The sequence below is a fragment of the Zosterops lateralis genome (assembly GCF_965231275.1).
Source record: "Zosterops lateralis genome assembly, chromosome: Z".
Lineage (NCBI taxonomy): Eukaryota > Metazoa > Chordata > Aves > Passeriformes > Zosteropidae > Zosterops > Zosterops lateralis.
Window position 1 is genome coordinate 865404 of NC_139800.1, and position 22817 is coordinate 888220.

At 51.7% G+C, this 22817-nt stretch overlaps 1 protein-coding gene across 1 annotated transcript; it reads right to left on the minus strand.

The window, feature by feature from the left end:
* Window positions 1-446: 446 nt before the first annotated feature.
* On the minus strand, window positions 447-22499 carry MAPK4 (mitogen-activated protein kinase 4). Its single transcript, XM_083884479.1, has 5 exons — window positions 21735-22499; window positions 11904-12048; window positions 6380-6541; window positions 3393-3594; window positions 447-1657 (listed from the first exon to the last, which is right to left on the minus strand). Exons 1-5 carry the CDS (start codon window positions 22278-22280, stop codon window positions 970-972), a joined length of 1743 nt encoding a protein of 580 aa, XP_083740605.1. The 5' UTR covers window positions 22281-22499; the 3' UTR covers window positions 447-969.
* Between the last annotated feature and the right edge of the window lie 318 nt (window positions 22500-22817).

The window sequence follows — 22817 nt, forward strand, 5'->3', positions numbered from 1 at the left end:
CAGCACTTTAATTCTTTTTTCAGTGGCAGAGGTGGGTGGGTGCCCTTGCTGAGTCCCCTGTGGTGACTGGTGGTGCCAGGTGGGTGGGACACCCTGTTCCCAGCTCTCAGCTCCTCTCCAGCCCTCACCTCTGGAATTTGCTGGTCTCGTGGGCAGCTGTCCCAGGCAGGACTCACAGCACCAGGTTGTCACACTGAAATGCATCACGTGGGCCCTCCCAAGTGCTCGGAAAGCTCAGATCCCCGTGCATCCCCTGCTGCACCCCGTGCAACCGAAGGGAAGGTTTTGGCGTGAGAGAAACCACAAACCAGCAAAATGCACTTAGCAAAAATTTTGTCTTCTCCTCAGAGAAAATAAAAACAAATCCCCAACGGCCCATACTTTGTAGGTCAAATTTCTCCTCCATTCTCAGAGAGTTTTTTTTTGTTTTGTTTTGGGTTTTTTTTGTGTCTGATGGCCAAACTCCACCTATAGTTCCATTCTTTGCTGACCAATGGCTGGCATCACTTTATTCTATACCTGTAGTCACACAGGTGCCTCAGACGGGCTCGAAGTCCAATATTTTGGGAACCTGTCCAACCAGGAGGGTATCTGACCATACCGAAAATGTTAATTTTGTCCTTGTCAATTCAAGAAATTTTGCTATAGAAAAAGAAAGGAAGTTGATTCGACTATACTGTTTGCAAACCTAGCATGTACTGTCACCTTTCCCCTCGTACATTTAAGTTTCAAACAGGTCCCAGAGATCGCAAGGCAAGATTGTTAAGGCAGTGTAAGAAGCTCAGTATTCCATCCACACCCCTCCATCCCCTTAGAAGCACTTCTAAGGCATCAGAAGGGGGGGGGGTGTGTGGTTTGTGCTGGCCTTTTCCCAAAAAGGCATTTGGTACAGAGTGAGGGGAGGGATGCTCAGTGACAGCTGCACCATCCCAAAGCAGCGGGGAGGTGCAGTGGGGCTCCGCGGGGCCCTCACCACCTCTCCTTCTGGTACACCTCTGCCTGCACCATGTCCCCGGGGTGCTCCGAGATGCAGGCCCCGTTGATCTCGTTGAGCTTGTTGTCCGGGAGATCCTCGGGCTTTGTGCAAAGCTTCAGCGCCCTGGAGATGAAAACGTCCAGGTCGAACTCGGGGTCGGTCTCGCCGCTGACCTCGGCGGGCTCCTTGTGCAGGCGGTGAGGGGAGGAGGGCAGGCTGCTCTCCTGCATCTCCGGGAGGGAGCTGGGGCACTCCAGCCCCACCTGCGTGCTCTTCACCCACTGGGCAATCTCCAGAAAGAGGTTGGACGGCTCCTCTTCCAGCGACAGCTCGGCTGCGGGCGCTATGGTCGCCCTTTTCCAGTGGGATAAATCCAAGATCAACTTGGGCTCCGAGTAGTGGTGGGGCTTGCTGTCCCTCCACAGCAGTTTGTCCAGGTAGGAGGGCGACCCCACTTTGTAATCGCAGGATTTCCCGCAGTCGGCGTCGAAAACTCTGTCCATGGATGAGTGGGACAGCTCCAGGAACCTCTCCGAGCTGCTCTGGGAGTATTTCCGCGGGTCCACCTGCGCCTCCTCCGCCGTGGACTCAGAGCCGGCGCGGGGGTCCCGCTGCACCTCGTCCATCTCGTGGTGCTTGTCGTGCCTCCAGTCCAGCTCTGAGGAGAGGCTGATGTGGTACCTGCAAAGACACGCTGCTGTCAGGCACAGGGCTGTGCTGGGGGCAGCAGAGCCCAAACCAGCTCGTGCACTGCTGCTCGCTGCGCCTCGTGCTTGCTGATTTAATGTCTGACTGACGGCTCGTGTCTGTCTGTCTGTCTGTCTGTCTGTCTGTCTTCTTGTGTGTTAAAAGGTCAGGGCGTGAGTAATTAAAATGTCAGGGGGTGAGTAATTTATCAAGAGCCTGAGATGCAGGAGTAAAAGCCCCACAACCAAACCAGGGGGCCTCGTCCTTTAGATGTCCATCACCTCTCTAAGTCCATCACTTTAGGACTAAAACAGGATTAACACCAGTGATTACCAACCTGCCCCTCAGCCCACAGACAGGTGTGAGGCCTTCCTGTTTGGTGACAGAGCAGTAACAGACATGAACCTAAAACCCCTCTGAGACTGGGGATCACCAGTTTATTCTGATGCCAAGGGCAAGAACACTTCTCAAGCCAGCAAAAGTCCTTCCTTGCAATTAGCTGACAATACCCATTCCCAGTTTTTCCAGCCACACCTGATATACTGTTTCCTAACTCAGCTGCCTTTAAAACATGCTATCCCAGGTGTTGGGGCTTTGTCACAGCAATAAACTGCTCCTCAGGTGTCCCACAGCACACAGCCAAAATCATCCTTTGTCCCCAAAACACCTGGCTTGTGCTGCAGAATCCACAGCTTTGTATCCCACGTCCCCAGCTGGGAGGCAGGACAGCCTCACTCTCAGCTCCTCGTGTCACACCAGCTGAGGAAAAGGTGACAAAGTGACCTCCAGCACTGAGTTGCTGCTTTGGGGGTGATAACTGGCAGGGATGCTGGAATTGTGGGGGTACACTGAAGATAAATGTGCTGCTTCCTGGCTGACAGGAGCCCTCAGCCTCCATCCTGATCCTTGTTCACTCAGGCAAAGAGAATAATGACAGTGAAGGCAAGGGGTTACTTTAGGTAATTTTTTTCAATGCTGGTGAAATCCAGTGGATCAGGAAGGTGAGGGGATTAAATTAAATTAAATTAAATTAAATTAAATTAAATTAAATTAAATTAAATTGCTGTGCAGGGAGGAACAATGCTGCAGACACCCTCAGCCAGTTCATGCCCCACAGAAAACTGAACCTCGTTAATTCTTATTCTGCTGATTTTGTCCTGCCTGCTCCAGTGCTGGGACTGGCCCAGTAAAGGGGGTAACCACCCAGAACATGAGAGACCTCAGCTCAAGGCTTTGAGCTGTTCTGAACTTCCAGCACAGCTTTCAGCAAACCACTTAAATGTCAACACAATTCGGGATTTTTTTTGCAAGGCCCCCAGACCTGTGGCCTCTGGGGCTTAGGCATCACTTGAAAAGTGATGAATGCAGCACTCCAAATCAGGCACAAGAATTACACTATTTTGTAAGCTGTGTTACAGGGACAGAGGGCAGGGCTGCAGAGCCACTTTAACCTAGATGAAGACAACTTAAGCGGTGAAAAAAACCAAGAGCAGACTGGCATGTGGAGGCTCAGCTCCTGGTCCCTGGGGAATCCATGATGAGCCTCTGGGTGGCTTCAGCTTGGGCTGGAATTACAATATGACACAAAGAAGGAAAACCAGGCATTTTCCACCAGTCTGGAACACGATGGTGGAATCCAGCCCAGAGCAGGTCAGAGCCTTACCAGCCCAGTTCTGCCTAAAGCTTTTGAGGCAGAATGTGCCCCCCCAGCCCAGCCCTGGCCCTGTACCTGTCCCAGTTGGAGGTGTGGCTCTGGTTGGCCTCCATCAGCAGGATGTCATCGATCTCGTCCTCGATGCGGAACGGGTGCTGCGACACGGGCTCGTCCTCGGGGCAGGAGTAGGGGCTCATGTAGGGGTGCTGCAGCCCCATCTCGGCCGTCAGGCGGTCCATGGGGTTAAATGTCAGTATTTTCTCCAGGAAATCAATAGCTGCCAGGCACAGACAAAACAAGCTCACTAACTCCTCAAAGGCAGTAACAGCTTCTATGGCACGATGAACATCCCACAGCAAACCCCCCTGAAAGAAGGGGTGAATTAAAGTGCCTGGAACTCAGGCAGGCACTCCTGTCCTTGCTACCCTCTCCTGGCTCCGCGCAGGAGCTGTGAGCTGTGGGGAGCAGCCCTGCAGCCTCAGGTGTCTCCTCCTCCAGCACAGCCAGGGAAACAATGAGAGCATCCCATGGGACAGCACCCGAGTGTCACACCCCTGAGGTGCTGCAGCCCCCAGCACAGAGCTGAGACCCCACCCCAGAACGATTTTGGGATTTGACTCCACGCTCTCAGATCCATTTGACAAGCTCAGACAACTGATTTCACGTCTTAGGTGCAGCTGAAGTGGATTAGGTTCACTGTGATTTTTAAAAGCCTTTGGCGTGACTGACGCTATGAAATTATTTTACCCATTAATATTTGAAGAATTCTGAGTGGCTAAAATAATTTTTAGAAAGACCGTGGTGCGTGAACTCTTTCCGTGATGACAGGAAATTTAAGTGCAATTAAACCTAAACGTAGAGGGGTTTGCTGTGATTGCTTTTGATGATTCCTTTAGCTGAGATTACGTGAAAAGGTAAAATCCTGTCGCTGGAGTTGTTGCTTATCCAGCTGATCCTTTCATGGGAAAGTCCCTCTGAGTTCAGGCAATAAAAACAGGAATAATGCCTTTCTTTAGACATGGCTTTGTTATTGAAACCCTCAGAAACATCCCCATTAAAGATGGAATTGTGTGAATGGGACAGTTTTTCCGTGGGGTCAGAACCCCCCAGCAGAAAGGACAGCCACACTGGTGCTTAAACATTAACCAATTTCCCACTGTCTCCCATGAGATTACCTCATCTCCCGGGCTAATTAAGCAGGGAGCAATCAATAGCTCCATAAGGTCACTGACTGCATTACAGGTTATACCTCGTCATGTTCCACGGGGCAGAGAGGCAGGAAAAATGACAATGAGTGATGTCAGGGGTGCAGGTGACCTTTCTTCCCGCAGCCACGGCAGGGAATAAATCTGCTCCTGCTTGCTGGGGGCTGACACGGCCCCTGGGCACCCTGAGCTGAAGGATATTGTGCTGCCAGGACCAGGCACGGGATGTCTGACAATGAGGACTCAACACCAGCAAACCTGAGCTGAGCCTGGTGTTGACACCTTCCCAAAAGCAGGTGGCCAGGTGCAGTCTGACCCTCAGAGGGAGCTCAGGGGAGCACCTGGTCAGTTTTCCTGCCTGTAACAACCTGCAACCAGCTGGGAGGTGGGATATTTATAAAGGAAAACCTTGTGCCTTACTGTACTGCCCAGCTGTGTTCACGCCAGAAGCACAGCAAGAGAACAAAAAAAGAAAAAGAACCTCTGGGCTGAACCATCACTCACAGCTGGGGGTTGTTTAGCCTGGAGAAAAGGAGGCTCAGAGGTGACCTTATCACTCTCTACAACCTTTTGAAGGGTGGTTGTAGCCAGGTGAGGTTTGGTCTCTTTCTCCAGGCAGCAACTGACAGAAGGAGAGGACACAGTCTCAGGCTGCACCAAGGGAAATACAGGTTAGACATTAGGAAAAAGTTTTTCACAGAAAAAGTGATGAAGTACTGGAATAGTGTGCCCAGGGAGGTGGTTGTTCATCATCCCTGGATATGTTTTAAAAAAGACTGGATGTGGCACTCAGGGCCAGGGTTTAGTTGAGGTGCTAGGGCTGGGTTGGACTTGACCATCTTGAAGGTCTCTTCCAACCTAGAAATTCTGTGATTCTGTGATTCTGTGGCACATGAGAAGCCAGGGATACACCTCCCAAGGGCCTTGGGAGGGAATTTCACCCTTAGGAGCTACCTGTGAGCAAACTACAGTATCCTGAGTGCTGTCCTGCAGCAGGGACAGGCCACCTGCGAGGGGACAGCAGTGGGGACATCTGAGCTACAGCTGGGACCACCTGCTGCACAATATCCCCTTCCCAGGCCCTTGTCCTTGCAGGACACCCCTGTGACACCCCAAGGAAACAGCCCTGGGGACACAGTGGCCCGGAGAAGCCCTCCCATGTAGGAGCGTCCGAGATTTACGGGGACAAGGTACTCTGCAAACCTGAGATATTCTAGAATATGTGGTTTTATTGCAAGGGTGGTGGGTGGAAAGGGCTTTGCCTTCAGCCACCAGCCTGGGCTGGAGGGAAGCCCCAGAGAGAATGAGAGAGAGCAAGGTGGCAGGGTCAGAGTGCAGGGGGAAGAGAGCAGAGGTAAGAGCAGGGAAAAGAGCAGGGAAAAGAGAGCAGGGACCAGAGAGGAAAAGAGCAGGGAAAAGAGAGATCGAGGTCCTGATTACAATACATTATATCTCCTTTTGTGATGAATATTCTAATTTACAGTGACCAACCAATACAAGACACAAAACCCTATAGAATCTACACACAGCCTATAAGAACTACTACATTACCATACTGTGTTACATTTTAAACTCTAAAAACTACTCTTTAGACTTTTCTGTTTTGCTACATTGACCTTTGGGTCCCTCAGCCAGCAGAAGGGGATTGTTCAATCCAAAGGGATTCTCCTTCAGCTGGCCAGGCTGTTGTCTTCAGGTTATAGAGTAACTAAGACTCGGTATCCTACAACTCAAAGTAAGCTTCCATTTCTATTTCGATTCTAGGTTTCATATTTTCAGAATCTTTTGCTAAGCAATCATATTTATAGGGTTTCCCTGATTCATCTTCCCCGACACCCCCAGGCCCATCTTGGGTACCTTCACTGTCCACCTCGGGCAGCAGCTTCCGCAGTGGCTTCCGCACTTCCCACGTGCTGTTGATGAACATGGGCATCACCTTCAGCAGCTCCTCCTTGTCCTCCTGGTGGATGACAGGGATGGTCTCCAGGATCAGCTGCATCTGCTCCAGCTCGTGGCCCCCTGAGTGGGAAGAAGACAGGCAAGGGATGAGACAGGGAGGATAAACTGGGGTGGGTGTGGGGTGTTGTCGGCCCCAGGGGTCCCCAAGATCCGTCTTTAAAGGAGTGCAGGTGTCCAACCTCAAGAGGAAAGAGCTGCCACCAGCACCAAGTCATAGCTCTGGTGGTGACAATACCCAAAACTGCTGTGTGCCATTAAATGTTTTTAGTCCTTTCTGTTCAGGATGTATTTATCCATATAACCCAAACCCCTGCACAGGGCTGGGAGGAGAGGAGAGGAGAGGAGAGGAGAGGAGAGGAGAGGAGAGGAGAGGAGAGGAGAGGAGAGGAGAGGAGAGGAGAGGAGAGGAGAGGAGAGGAGAGGAGAGGAGAGGAGAGGAGAGGAGAGGAGAGGAGAGGAGAGGAGAGGAGAGGAGAGGAGAGGAGAGGAGAGGAGAGGAGAGGAGAGGAGAGGAGAGGAGAGGAGAGGAGAGGAGAGGAGAGGAGAGGAGAGGAGAGGAGAGGAGAGGAGAGGCAGCAGAGCACCTCATTAATGAGCACTAATCCCACTCTCCAGCACTCTCTTGGATGTGAGCAAGAGCTCCATGGTGGATTTCCAACCTCCTGCATGTGCAGAGAGGATGAGGAGTTCCACCATTGATTTTCTGCCTGCCAGGAGGGCTGGTTAGAAACACTCTGTCCCTAGAGGCAAGGCCAGCCAGTGGGGCAGGGAGCAGCCTGGAGCAGCCAAAATGATGAGGATTTTCAGGCTACCAAGCCCCTGCTGTCCCAGTCAGGGATTTCAGGCTGCTCCAGTGGTGAGCAGAGCCCGTCTAAACCATAACAAGAAGAGTAACCTCATTTATGGCCCAGCACTTCTGGTCAGCCAGCAGGGAGAGTGGGCAGAGCACCTCACAGGAGATGGAGATTGCTTGCCTGGAGAAAACCCTGTTCCTGTGGGGGTCTCCTGGCAGGGCTCCCAGCTCCCCGTGGGTCAGTATGAGTTTTCCAGACTCACACCCGTGGAGCTGACCTCCAGCACAGCCCCCTTGGATAAGGATAGGGACAATCATCAACGCTAGGAAATTGTCTTCTCCCATCTTCTCCCATCCTGGCCTGGCCACTCCCACAAAGTTTGGTTCAGCCACAGCCAGTTTCACCCCAGAGGGCAGATTTCAGTGACAGGGCAGTGAACTCAGCCTGCCCCAAAGCTCTGCTGACACCAGCCCAGCTGGTCACCACCATCACCACCACCATGTCCACTCGGATCAAAGCCCTGGGAGAAGATAAAGCAACAGGAAAAGCAAAGAAGACAAAGGGAGGGACGCCCTTCCCTTATCAATCCTGGGCGAATTAATTCACTCCCCTACAGAAAAACTAATTTTAGGTCACTCAGAGATTCACAGCGTGACTCCAGGGGGAACTGAAGACATCTACCAGGAAATGAACACTTTGTTAGTCAGGCTAATTCCCAGGCTGTGATCAAAATTACAGGGTGATAAAAAAAGTCACAAAGGCTTTGTGGCTTTTCTCTCAGCGCAGCCCCTGCCACTGAAGATACCTGGCAGCCAAAAGACACCGTGTTCAGTCACACAAAGAAGCTGCTAATGCAACGCTGGAAGCCTTGAATTATGGCTCTCAAGAAACCCCATTCTCTCCCATTAGCCTCTATTTATGGAACTCCCAGGGACCTTTTTCTGAAGGTATTAACTCCTGAAAAGGAAAACACCGACCGCAGACAGAATAAACGCAGCGTGGTGTTGTCACGCAGGGAGAGAACCAGGAGCTCTGCACCCTGTCTTGGGAAAGAGATCCTTCTCCAGGCTTGCAGCCAGGTCCCAGGGAAGCACCCAAACCCTGATCCCATGGGAAAAGCCCCTGTGCCATCTCCTAGCTTTTGGTCACCCCATTGGTGAGCCCCATAGAGATCTGCAAGGACAGATTTTTTCTCCTTTTTACTCCTTTTTCCCCATTTATTCCTGCTTCCACTGATGCTGCCTTTGGTGGAAAAGACACTGGAGGGAGCTGTAGCTGCTCTTCCCTGTTTCCTGTGCTGCTGCTGGTGGGGAGCTCTCCAGAGGTCTGCAAGCCAGATTCCAGCTGCTGCAGATGTGCTGCACTGCTTTGGGAATCAGCTTTGGGACAGCCAGGTTTGCCGTGGCCCCACAGGGCTCTGCACAAACCCAGAGCTGCTCCCAGGGCTGGGGGCCTCCGTGAGGGGCTGGGCTCCACTCCTGCTGCACGTCCAATAATCCCTGTGGGAGAATGGCAGCAGCCAGTGACATCTCCTCCTAACAACCTTAATTTACCTGCCTGGCTTAAGCACCCCAGATAGACTGCCGAGTTAATTATATTGATTTATGCTAAGCACTCAATTTAAACTGCGCCGCTGACGCAGGCTCAGGAACCCTTTTTATCCAGGGCAAGGCTCTGGATAAAAAGGTTTGCAGCTTCCTCTGGGCTGAACACACTGCTGCCAATTCCCACGGGGCAAAGCCTGGTGACCCACAGAGGGCTCTGTGAAACTCTCATCCTGCAGAGGAGGGAGGGAGGGAGGCTGCAGCTGGTGCCTTAAGTCTCAGCTTTTCATGTTTTTCAGATTCTTCTGCTCAGGTGCAGTTCTGAGCCTCACAGTCAGTGTCACTCAGCTCTGCACAGAGCAAGGAGAAAAAACAAATCCTTTTTTTTTGTTGTTGAAGACCAAGGACAACTTTCAGCCCAAAAGCACCAACAAGGGTGGGCTGAAGAGAGAAAAGAAGGATGGGACCTCACAACCTGGAGCTGGAATTGGACAATTAAACCCAAATATGCAAAGGGACCAAAATTTATAAAAATGTGACCAGTGGCCCATTTTGTGACCATTTTGGGTCCACCTTGGGTGTAGCCCTGGCCATGCCCTGTCCTGCCCAAAGTGTAGCCTAAAGGCCTTTCAATAAATATCTACTTTATCCTCTAGCTCTGTCCAGTCTGTGTTCCAGCTCAGCCTTCCCAAGGCATCACAGCTGGCTCGGGATGAACTCCTTCTCCCCAGCAAAGAGAAGAAGAGCAACAGCAAAGGCAAATCCACGTTGCTGTGCAGGTGTCTGTGAGTTTTAGCTGCTCTGAGGGGCTTTATTCTCCTCCTCTCTGCACACCACGGGCACCCTGCCTGCTGCCAGGCTCCTGCCCTGGCCCTGCTCTACTTGCTGGCACAGGAGGAGGCCAGGAAAAAGGGGCAGGGGGCCAGAACCTCCCCATGGCAATGATATATTTTCAAAGCCACCCAAAAGGAGGTGATATTTTGAGCCTGGTTTTGATCCCCACCCGTCAGCCAAGCATCCTGCCAGCACCTGGGGAGTCATTAAATGATTTCACTGGGCTGGAAGGCAGAAGGGGAAGGGATGCTGGCAGCAGGTGTCTGGCAGAGCCCAGCCCGTGTGTGCCCAGTCCCAGCTCTGATCTCCACCTGCTGTGGGCTCTCAGCCAGGGGACGTTCCTGCCTGGCTGCTCTGGGGCTCTCACACAGGCAGAGCACAGATAAATCACACCCTGAGGCCACTTCAGCCTCTGCCTTATCACAAAATGAGCTTAAAGCACCACCTTGGACACCTCTGTGGTGTCAGCCAGCATTTCTTACACTGTGGGATCCACAAAGAGCAAAAAAACCATCCCAGGCTGGGGCTGGGAGAGGGGTCAAGCACAGTCTGAAAAGCCAGGGATGTTTGGATGCTGTGCTGGGATGGCCAGGGGAGGATCTCAATAGGAAAAAAACAAGACAAGGAAGGCTTGTTTTGCTGTTTGACGTGAGGAATAAGCACAGGGGTGTAGGATCATCCATGGATGGCAGGGAGAAGGAGCTCTGCAGACCTCTAGAACACGTGGGTTTATTGCAAGGCTCGTGGGTAAAAAGGGCTTTGCCTTCAGCCACCAGCCTGGGCTGGAGGGAAGCACCAAGAGAAAAGAGAGAGAGAGGGTGTGAGGTAAGGGAGGTAAAAAAGCTACGAGGGGAAAGAGAGAGGTAAGAGAGAGGTAAGACTGGTAAGAGCAAGAGTGGTAAGAGAGTGAGGACCTTGCTACAATCCATTCTATCTCCTTTTGTGTTGAATATTCTAATTTACAGTGACCAACCAGCATGAGATACAAAACCCACAAACTTTGCATGCAGCCTATTAAAACTGCTCTATCACCACATCATCCTGTATTCTAAACTCTAAAGAGACTTTTCTTCTCTACCTTTTCCCTGACACCTTGGCAGGGTGGAGAGGGGCTGCACCCTTGGGTCCTTTTGTTTTCTGTCCTTCAGCCCATCTCCAGCTCATCCCCGTCTTCCTGCCTGCCATGATCACATCTCAAAGCTCAGCCTTCATTTCTATTTCACTCACTGGTTTTGCATCTCCAGTATTTCTTACCAGACAATCATATCCACAAGCCCTTCCTGTCCCATCTTTCCCAACACAGGGGAAGAGACACTGCAGCATCTTCCAGCAAGATTTGACAACGCCCTGCACCTGCAGGGACAAGTGGCACCTGGAGATGTCCCAAGCAAATATCAGGAGCAGACAGGTTAAATGCACAACTTTCAAAGCTGAAATCCCCTTTTTGGTGGCATTGAGGACAAAGAGAAGAAAGGAAAGGGAGGCAATTTTAATGATCTCTTCATAATGGTATTGACTGCTTGTTTTTAAGTGTTCACAAAAGAAACATGGAAGCTGCAGGCAGGAGTGGGGAGGGAGCAGCAGAGCAGCTGTACCCAAGTCTGAGGAGCTCCGTGGTGAGATATCTGTGAAGGAAACATCCTCCTCCATTATTAACGGGCCTGATTATTTATTTACACAACTCTGCAAACAGCTGCTCACAGGACATGCTAAACCTCGTCACTCAGAGCACTGACAGGGGTGGAGGGACAGCCTGGAGGAGCTCTGCTGTACTCCTGGGCAGGGAAGGGCAGCAGGCAGAGGGCAGCTGCTGCACCCCTCAGTGGATGGCTCCGTGTCCCAGCTTGGGAAGCACAGCTTTGCTCCTGGCACAGCATTTTTGGGACTCTGTTAAATACTTTTTTTTTTTTTTCCTCTCAACCCATCAGAGCTGAGCTCCAAATGCTGCCCTGACAACTCCTTGCTGTGCTTTTGTGGTTGCTGTTTCTTGCATTTCACCTTTGTGGCTGCGATTTGTGCTCACAGGTAAATCCTAAAAATGGGTGGAGGCATTCAAATGTCCTCCTTCAAAGGAAAGAAAGAGCTTGAGGACACAAACAAATATTCAAATCCATGGCATAGAGTACAAACCTCCTGGAACAGGGCACCATTCTCTCCTTATACAGGGGAATTCCCTCTGCCGGGCTTGGAATTGGGCAGCAAGGAAGGAGGGAGGGGAAAAAAGGGAATGAAGAGGAGACAGGAACCTACCAGCAAAGAGCATCCTCCCAGTCAGCATCTCAGCCAGGATGCAGCCAGCTGCCCACATGTCAATGGCTTTGGTGTAGTTGTTGGGTGACAGCAGCAGACGGGGGGAGCGGTACCACTTGGTCACCAGGCCTTCAGACAGGTACCCCTGGAAGAGAGCAGAGAGGGGGCTCAGGGAGGGGAGAGCACAGAGAGCTCCCCCATCCTGAGCAGAGAGGGGGATCAGGGAGGGGAGAGCACAGAGAGCTCAGGGAGGGGAGAGCACAGCAGAGCTCCCCCATCCTGAGCAGAGAGGGGAGAGCACAGAGAGCTCCTCCATCCTGAGCAGAGAGGGGAGAGCACAGAGAGCTCCTCCATCCCAAACAGAGGGGGATCAGAAAGGGGAGAGCACAGCAGAGCCCAGGAAGGGGAGAGCATAGCAGAGCTCCTCTGCCCATCCCTGGTCACTCCTCGCTGTGGCCCCACTCCCAGACACCAGGAAATTCCATCCCCACGCCTGTGCTGCTCCCGTGGCAGGCTGGGACTGCCTGCCCTGCAGGGAGCATCGACCTGGTGGACACCAGTGGGGGTAGAGGGACCTCAGTGCTCCACCAGGCAAGGCACCCACTGTTTGTCACCAGGGTACTGCAGCATCCCCTGCGAAGGACAGACGGCTTTGGTGGCACAGATCTGCAGGTCACACCTGCCTGAGATATTCCAGGTCATCTCTGGAGGAGGTGGATGTATCCTACAAATCCCAATCCCTCCTCATGTGAGACACTGCCCAGAAAAACAAAGGGGTTGGGGAGGATGGCCAGTGCAGGGGAAGGAAAGCCTCCTGTAGCAGTGGCTGTCTGCGTGGGGAACAGAACTGCCAAGGGCTCCCAGCCAAGACTCCTGAAAACAAGATGCCATGGGATAAGTGGGAAAGCCCTTCTGAGGAATACCTAGCTGATGCAGGGATGGGAAAATCTTGTTCTTGGTTCACTGAGCCTGAGCCTTGCCTAAAAAATCACATCCCTCCATTGACACCGGCTGCTGGGGCTCTGGCATGGCACAGGAGAGCTCCTCATCCTCAGCCCCACTCTGCTCACAGTCAGGATGTCACAGGACACTCCTCATCCTCAGCCCCACTCTGCTCACAGTCAGGATGTCACAGGACACTCCTCATCCTCAGCCCCACTCTGCTCACAGTCAGGATGTCCCAGGACACTCCTCATCCTCAGCCCCACTCTGCTCACAGTCAGGATGTCACAGGACACTCCTCATCCTCAGCCCCACTCTGCTCACAGTCAGGATGTCCTGGAGCAGCTCCTCATCCTCAGCCCCACTCTGCTCACAGTCAGGATGTCACAGGACACTCCTCATCCTCAGCCCCACTCTGCTCACAGTCAGGATGTCCTGGAGCAGCTCCTCATCCTCAGCCCCACTCTGCTCACAGTCAGGATGTCCTGGAGCAGCTCCTCATCCTCAGCCCCACTCTGCTCACAGTCAGGATGTCACAGGACACTCCTCATCCTCAGCCCCACTCTGCTCACAGTCAGGATGTCACAGGACACTCCTCATCCTCAGCCCCACTCTGCTCACAGTCAGGATGTCCTGGAGCAGCTCCTCATCCTCAGCCCCACTCTGCTCACAGTCAGGATGTCACAGGACACTCCTCATCCTCAGCCCCACTCTGCTCACAGTCAGGATGTCCCAGGGCAGCTCCTCATCCTCATTCCTGATTCCACACAAGAAGATCCCAGCAGAATCCATGGGACAAAGGCCATCACCCCTCTGAATCAGGGCCCTCCTGAGCTCACCAGGGAGATTTGTCACCAGTGCCAAGCACTCAGCAGCCCTGTCTGGAGCCAGGGGGTGTCTCCCAGCCTGGAAATAACTCTGGCATTACCAGGGACCCCTCACCGCCACCCGGGGGTTGGGAATGGATGGTTATTGCATCGGGATAACATTGGAATATTCATAAGTGGCCTTTCCTATATTAAATATAACACATTAGCAGAAGGAGGTAGATTGAAATGCAGAAGGAGCAGCAAAATAAAATTAAATTATAAAGCCGGATTGCATTTAAATGCCACAAGGCATTTGGAGAATGTCAAAATGTAATGACAGCATGAACCGAGTTCACATAAAAACTTAGTTAAAACCTCTGTCTCTACTGATTTAGTTCCACAGGCTGTTTCCAGCTGCACTATACCTGGAGTTGTGCTGCACAGAATTTCCTAGGATGCTGCAGGATGCATCTCTCCTCCACCTCAACACGAGAGCAGTGCACCACCACAAACACCACGAGGCTGATCACACTCCTCTTCCCCCAGTGCAGGTCTGTGTGCCAATTCCCAAATGTGCGAGTCATCAAGCTTTTAATCATAAAGGGCTTGCTTTTAAAAGAACATTTTAATTTTGGCCTTCTCATGATAAGTTGTAATGGAGACTGATTAGCTAAGGAGTTTAATTTAATGCTGTTATATTTTTTGCTAATGCTGCTCAATCAGAAGCAGCACAAAAGCCCCCAGGCATTATCCGATCAAACCACCACTTCTCAGCTGCTGCAATTATTCCCAAACAATGGAGACGCTGGTATTTATTGGAGAATCCCACGAAAATAAACTCTGAGGGCAGTAATCCTGGGCCAACTCTCAGCTGGAGCCATTTCTTCCCTCTCCCAGGAGAGGAGTGCCACCTTCCTTATGGATTTAACACCGTTCACATGTTTCTCCTCTCTGACAGCAAGATGGATCTGAGCTCTCGGGGGTGTGTGCACCATGCAAGATGCATGAGCAATACACTGCAAACATCTGAAAGTCACAACAAGACAACACACTTCCATCCCCAGGCGTGTCTCATGTACTGGAGAAAAATTCCCTGCAAAAACTCACTAAATGGACACAACTTTGGCCTTTCTGCTGCTGTGTGAGGTTCCTGGTGGTGACTGAGTCTCACTCTCCTCTCACTCTCCTCTCCTCTCCTCTCCTCTCCTCTCCTCTCCTCTCCTCTCCTCTCCTCTCCTCTCCTCTCCTCTCCTCTCCTCTCCTCTCCTCTCCTCTCCTCTCCTCTCCTCTCCTCTCCTCTCCTCTCCTCTCCTCTCCTCTCCTCTCCTCTCCTCTCCTCTCCTCTCCTCTCCTCTCCTCTCCTCTCCTCTCCTCTCCTCTCCTCTCCTCTCCTCTCCTCTCCTCTCCTCTCCTCTCCTCTCCTGCCCTTCACTCATCCCCTATCTGCTGGAGAAACCTTGGATTTTCTATCTGCTGGAAAACCTTGGATTCCTCCCCACCACGGAGGGGAGGAACCTGCAGCTGCTCTCCATCCCATCCCAGAGCTGGACCCCTAAACTGCCTTCCAGGGCATTCCACCACCAGGCCCTGCATTATCCCTCCCCTTTCCTGGGGGAAAACGCAGTGAAGGAGTGATTGGAGGTTTGGAAATCAAGACTTTTCTGACCTGTCCTCTCCCCTGGGCAGGACAGCACCCCAGTCTCGAGCAGCTGATACAGCCCCAACACCTTCCCTGGATAAAAACACAGGCTAGATCCCTGTTTTGAGAAAATACCTGAATTCCTGTCCTGCCACCTGCAGGAGAAGTATCTGCAGGACCTACAGGTTCCAGGGAGAAATGCCACCACAGCCATGGGATCCAGCATCACAAAGTCACTGCCATGGGACGAGCACCCACCTGCACCACAGACTCAGCCCTGACATTTTTGGGGCATTTCTGGCCATCACCTAAGCAAGGCAAGGCTCCAGCACAAGAGTTTCACCATTTGTGTAGATTCAACCAGACAGAAAGACCGAGAGCAGGAGCATATTAATTAATTCTAATTAAGATGGAGCATACATCTTCCTGACAACATTCCGTGGACTCAGCACAGCCCTTCCAGCACTGAAGGACCACTAGAAACTCTTTAAAAAGCAACATAATGGAGTTAATTGAAAAATAGAAGTAGTTTCAAGTCTAAGCCCTTCCATGCTGTATATATTTTTTTTTTTTTTGCTTTGCCATTGTCAAGTATAATTTTCCTGCTTCTCCTCTTGTCTTCCTGTGTGTGTGGCAACAGCTCAGGCAATCTGTAAAGGTGATGAATCCACTACAGGTGGGATAAGCATCAAGTTGTATCAGACAGCACAGCAAGGGGGCTGGAAAGCAAAGAAAAATGGATGTTTTTTCAAATCTTTACATAACATTTGTGTGTTTTGCTTGTAACACCAGAAGTGGAAACAACTCCAGGCAGGTGCTGCTGCATCCCTGGTGGCAGCACACTGGACCTGCACTCCACGGGGGCTGAGGGAATTTGGCACACCACTGCAGCACCAAGAGCTGCTGCTGCTCCAGAACCACCCTACCCAACCCTGGGGCTGCTCCTTGGAGCCAGAGGGATCCAGGGAATTCAGGATCCCACCTACTGCAAACCAAACAGCCCCCACGGCACAGCCCAGGCGTGTTTCACACCAAAACCCACCTTCCTGCAGCCAAAAAGCTGCCCAGGTGCAGAGCAGGTGCCCACAGAGTGCAAATCCATCAGGATCCAAGCACAGCCTGTGTGTCCATCAGGCCTCCATCCCCAACCAGGGCTGGGATTTCTGCTGCTGCACCCGGGGGAGCCGGATCAGCTCCTGGTGCAGATAGGGGGCTCAAAAATAGAAACAAGCCCAAGCTTTTGGAATAATCCTGGAGCAGCAGCAAGCTCCTGCCTCTCCACAGCAGGGTTTCTAACCTTATCTGCAGTAACATCTGTGGACGGTGGGACAAGGAACTCTGCAGACCTGAGATATTCTAGAAACATGTGGGTTTATTGCAAGGGTCATGGGTAAAGAGGGCTTTGCTTTCAGTCACCAGCCTGGACTGGAGCAAAGACCTAAAGAGAGAATGGGGAGAGAGAAGAGAAGAGAAGAGAAGAGAAGAGAAGAGAAGAGAAGAGAAGAGAAGAGAAGAGAAGAGAAGAGAAGAGTAAGAGCAAGAGGGCGATCACCTTGTCACAATCCATTCTATCTCTTTTTGTGTTGAATATTCTAATTTACAGTGACCAACCCGTGCAAGATACAAAACCTACAAACTTTGCATGCAGCCTATAAGAACTACTACATTACCATGTCATTTTATATTCTAAACTCTAAAGACTACTTTTCTTATCTGTTTTCTCCCTGATGCCTTTGGCAGAGTGGAAAGGCAACATTCCTGAGTCCTTTTGTTTTCCTGTCCTTCAACCCATCTCCAGCTCATCACCATTTTCCTGCTTGCCATGATCACATCTCAAAACTGGCTTTCATTTCTATTTCACTCACAGGTTTTTCATCTGCCGTATTTCTTACCAGACAATCCTATCCATCAGTCCTTCCTGTCCCATCTTTCCCAACACCCCCTCACCACGATACACTTGGGAATTCTGTTATTGTGAGGGTGGTCCTGTCCCCAGGACCACAGAGCAACTCCCTCACCTCCCAGAACTCCCCCTCACCACGACCCACTTGGGAATTCTGTTATTCCACCAGATGGACTGGAAGCAATTATGCTTGCACAGAACACCAAGTACAAAACTAAAGGAGGATTTCAAAGCTTTCTACTTTACAAAGCTTTACTCCGTAAAGTATTTGCCACAAGAGCTGCCCCTAAAAGGGCTGGTACAGCCCCATGGTGTGGAATTTCTGCCAGTTAATGGTGTAACAAATGCTGCCAGCAGGCAAAGGGAGAGCAGCTCCTCTGGGAACCCTGTGCAGGTGTCCCCAGGTGCTTTGGAACACCCAGAAGGGATAATCCATCTTGTACAGCACAGGGAGGGTAAGGATCATTTTAGTTCATGGTTTGTCACCTGAGGGAAGACATTCAGCGAGTTTCTGTGTCCCCATCAGCACAAAATTCCTGTCTTTCCCAGCCAGGACCACTCCACACTCTGCCCACTGCTGGTGCATCTAACATACCTCTTGGGATGCACAGCCAGAGATGAGTCTGCCCCCCCAATATTCTTTATTGTAAAGCTAAATATCCACTGGCATTAAATATTGGTTTATGCTAATATTTAATGCTTGACTTTGGTGTCTCCCTGCTCTCCCACCCTCCCCTTTACACCCTCTTTCCCTCCCATACCAGGCACAGATGGAATAAGGGCTGTTATTCAGGTAGCATGTGTATTCTAAGCTGTGTTTAACATTCTGCTCACAATCCAGCATGGTTTTATTTGCCATTTTAGCACTCAGCAGGACAGTTTGGGGTTTGAGAAACATCAGGTCAGAAGAGATGTGACCTTTGAGACAAATAACACCACGCAATCTGCCATCTTTTGTGTTAGCAGAGCCCAGCCATTAGTGTAAGCATATTCCAGACACAAAACATGCTAAGAGATAAAAAAAAATCCACATGCTTAAGATGACCCCTCCTCACCCCAAAGGCTCTCAGGAAACCATCAGGACAGAGGTGCAGCTCTGTGCTGCCCTCAGAGGTTTGGATCTACTGGGTCTTTGGGGGATTAATTACCCAAAGGGGCACCCAGGGTGCAGGATTTCATCTGCTCATGGGCACCTCTGCCCCAGCACAGGCTGCCATCACCAAGTCTGGGCTGGGAGGGTCAGTGCTCTGCTTGGGCTGACACCTTAGAGTGGCTTCCTAGAGGAGAGATTAAGATTAAGAGGGTAAAAGGGATTATTTATGGAACGCCTTTAAAAGCTACACCTTGGGCAGGCAGAAGCTGCACCCAGGATGGACAATGGTTAAGAGTTTTTCAGACAATTATCAGTTTGGTCCATAAACCTATCAGAGGTTAATCCTCCAATTACCACTTCAGGTAATGAAGTCACATCCCCCCAGTTTGCTCCCTCCCAATTAATTTTTGTTTATACATGTGGGTTTTTTTTTTTTTTTTTTATTTTGGGGCCTGAGGCTGTAGGGTGTCCTCGAGCTTCAGGCCTAGAGGGATTGTTTCATCTGACTAAAATGTGAAGACAGCTAACTAACACTTTATATGGAGTTTAGAGCTGTGCACTAAAGCAGCACAGGATTTGAGAAATATAAACCCAAAATCCTGAGGCATGGGGGCAGCCCTGGGGTGGAGACCCCACAGCCTCAGGCTCAGTGATGCTCCACTGCTCTGCCTCCTGCTGCTGCCTCCTGCCAGAGCATGGCCACGGAGCTCATAAATCTGTGAGAGCCCTGGAGGAGAGCACAGCTTGAAAGAGAAATAGGGAAAGGAATTGATTTCTCTGAGCCATCTCAGAAGCGCTGGACATCAGAGGCAGGAGGACTGACCCACACCCCACTGAGCCCTGAGACCTCTGCAGGCCCTGGCACCCAGCCCTGGCAAACACAGCCCTGCCCACCAGGAATCACCAATAACTGACATTATCTGCTGTCCTCAGCTCTGCTCTGGAGCAGCATCCAGCTTTCTCTGCACGTCAGATGGGGTTTTTTTGCACTGACGCTCCAGCCTCCCACCCCGTGAGGAGCTGGAGGATGCTCGTGCTATGGCATCTGGCAGAGTTAAACACCAACATGAAGCTGCAGCCCTTGACAGCTCCTTCCACGGCACTGGCTGTTATTGAGGCAACAGAGAATTGCCTGGAAATAACAATAATTCTGCAGCAGACACGAACAGATGACTCCTACCCTGATCCTGCAGTCCCTGACAACATGATGTTCCTTAAACCAGAGACTTTCTGTGTTCATGCAGCCTGCCTTGTTTGCAGGGGGTTTCTCTGGGAGTTACGTGACTTTAAACAGACAAATCACACTTTTGAAAAGCTGGGCACCTCTTCCTGAGCTGGGCCATAAACAGTGAGTGAGGAAGGGACAGGCAGAGTGACAAGGACCTTCCTGCAACCTCATCCCTTTTCCCCCAGCCCTGCTTCTCCCCACAGCCCAGACTTGTATCCAGAATAAATCAGCCCAGGATTATGAGATTGTCTTTTTGCCATCCTCTGCTGCCTCCCCTTCCACACCTCCCTTCACAGAGCAAGGGGCAGAACCCACTGGTAAATGCAAAGTGCATTTAAACCATGGCACAGGCACAACCACAGATCCATGGGGGGACTCCAACCTCACCCACGGACACGTCCAGCTCAAGAAAACAGATTTTATCTCATCTCACAACACCAAACAGTGACTTTAAGCCAGCTGCTTTAACCAGCTTTGTTTTCTCCCAGGAACAGGGAGCTGAAGGAGCCTCTGCCACATTCCTCCACTGCTCAGGAGCTCCAGCCTGGAAGGCAACCTGCATTTTACATCTGCAGCTCTGCTCAGGATCCATTAGCATCAGGACTGTGTGTTACAGAGCCTTCTCACCCATTATCCCAGCCTTCCCCCCTCCCTCCCTCCCTCCTGCTGTCAGCACCACAGGCTGCCCTGGCCACTCATGTTGTTACTGCTTCATGATACACCAGGTACCAAACAGCAAAAAATTTCACATGGTATTTGGATCTGAACCTCAGATGAAAGGATTTAACTGAGTCTTGAAGACCCACTTTTCTCCCCCTATGTTAAATTAATGTAATTGAAACAAGATTTGGTTTAAGGAGCTGGTTGGCACCGAGGTGAGGACAAAGCCCAGCAGAGTGGGTGTGGACATTCCAGGTCTCCTCTCCGTGTGCTTCCAGCAACTTGTGTTTTTTAACAGCAGCAGAGCAAGAAACACAGAGCTCAGTCATTGGGCAAAGCAAGCAAACACAGGCCTCCCCACAGGCCACTGCTGAGACAGAATAAAACACCTGAGCATGTGTTTGTATTGTATACACACAATATAAAGCAATGACAGGCAGGTGAATGGCACTTGAGCCCTCCCTGTGCCCTCTTTGCAGCACTGCAGAGCCCAGAGGACTCTGGCAGAACTCAGTGCATGGCTGTGCCCAGAAAACATGGGAGGCCAGGCTGGGCAGGGCTCTGAGCAACCCCATCCAGTGCAAGGTGTTCCTGCTCATTGCTGGGGGGTTGGACTGAAGGAGTTTTAAAGGAGTTACCCAAACCATGACTCCATGGATGTGTGTCTTGGCTTGGGGCACAGTGGTCACCCAAACCATGACTCCATGGACATGTCTTGGCTTGGGGCAGAGCAGTCACCCAAACCATGACTCCATGGACACGTGTCTTGGCTTGGGACACAGTGGCCACCAAACCATGACTCCATGGATGTGTGTCTTGGCTTGGGACAATGGTCACCCAAACCATGACTCCATGGACATGTGTCTTCGCTTGGGGCACAGTGGTCACCCAAACTATGACTCCATGGACATATGTTGGCTTGGGGCAGAGCAGTCACCCAAACCATGACTCCATGGATGCGTGTCTTGGCTTGGGACAATGGTCACCCAAACCATGACTCCATGGACATGTGTGTCTTGGCTTGGGACAATGGTCACCCAAACCATGACTCCATGGATGTGTGTCTTGGCTTGGGGCACAGTGGTCACTCAAATCATTACCCAATGGACACTTGTCTTGGCTTGGGGCACAGTGGTCACCCAAACCATGACTCCATGGACACGTGCCTTGGCTTGGGGCACAGTGGTCACTCAAACCGTGACTCCATGGACATGTGTTGGCTTGGGACTGAGCAATCACCCAAATCATGACTCCATGGACAGGTGTCTTGGCTTGGGGCAGAGCAGTCACCCAAACCATGACTCCATGGACACGTGTCTTGGCTTGGGACAATGGTCACACAAACCATGACTCCATGGACATGTGTTTTGGCTTGGGGCAGGGTGGCCACTCAAACCATGACTCCTTGACTTGGGGCACAGTGGTCATCAGCAGTGACCACCCAGCAGGGCTCACAGCTGCCCAAAAAGGCTCAGACTCCCCTAGAAGACCCACCATGGCCCAACCACATCACCCAACAAACCCTGGACACCTCCAGTGCATGCTGGCACTACCTACCTTGTGTGAGTAGTGCTGATCCACGATCCTGGCCAGGCCGAAATCGCCGATCTTCAGCACCAGGTCCTCGGTGCTGATGAAGATATTGGCCGGCTTCAGGTCGCGGTGCAGCACGTTGGCCGAGTGGATGTACTTGAGCCCGCGCAGCAGCTGGTACATGAAGAGCTTGGCGTGCTCCTCTGCCAGCTTGCCCTGCTCCAGCAACCGCGCCAGGTCCGTCTCCATGTACTCCTGCACGATGTACACCACGTTGAACTTGAAGAAATCCCCGCGCAGGTTGGCGCCCTTGGGGCCCAGCACCTCATAGACCTTGACAATGTTCTCGTGGTCCAGGCGGCGGATGATCTTGATCTCGCGGAAGGCGTGCTTGAGGCTGCGCGCGTCGCCCAGGGTCAGCTTCTTCACGGCCACCTTGCGGCAGCTGCGGCTGTCCAGCGCCGACAGCACCAGCCCGTTGGCCCCGAAGCCCAGCGGGCGGAAGTTGACGAAGCGGCAGCCCAGGTCGTAGCCGTACATGCTGGCCAGGCAGTCGCACTTCTCTGCCATCGCTCCTCACGCTCCTGCCCGCGCCTCACTCGGAAAGCCGGGATGGTCCCAGGGGCTCCGGGATGAAAGCGCGGTTGGGGATGGAGCCCCTCATCCTTAGCTGCTGATGTCTGGGGAGGGGTCTTGCTCTGAGCTTGTCTTGCCCCGAGTCAGTCTCATTCCAAGCCCATCTTGCTCCGAGTCTGTCTCACTCTGAGCCCATCTCTGAGCCTGCCTTGCTCCAAGCCCGTCTCACTCCAAGCCCATCTCACTCCAAGTCCATCATTTCAAGATGACACAGCGTGGAAATAAACCTGAGGACACACACACACAGACAGAGTGAGAAATAAAATCTTCTAAACTGGGCCAGAAATCAACAGACTTTCCAAGCAGTGTAGAGAAACACAGCGCAGAGATCTCTGTCAAAGCAGAAGGTTTTTTTTTTTTCCTCGAGATTAAAAAAATTATTGCTGTCACATTTTTCAGCCCCTGCCTGGCTTCCCTTCTGTGGTATCCTGGAGACAACGCCAGTGGCACAGCCCCAGCCCCGTGTCCCTG

Bases quoted from the DNA above. Each gene is read 5' to 3' on its own strand.
- MAPK4 (XM_083884479.1), bottom strand. From the start codon at position 22,280: ATGGCAGAGAAGTGCGACTGCCTGGCCAGCATGTACGGCTACGACCTG. The intron at 12,049-21,734 runs GTAGGTAGTGCC...GCTCTCTTCCAG, and splicing joins ATCAGCACTACTCACACAAG to GGGTACCTGTCTGAAGGCCT. The intron at 6,542-11,903 runs GTAGGTTCCTGT...CTTCCCACTCAG, and splicing joins TGGGAGGATGCTCTTTGCTG to GGGGCCACGAGCTGGAGCAG.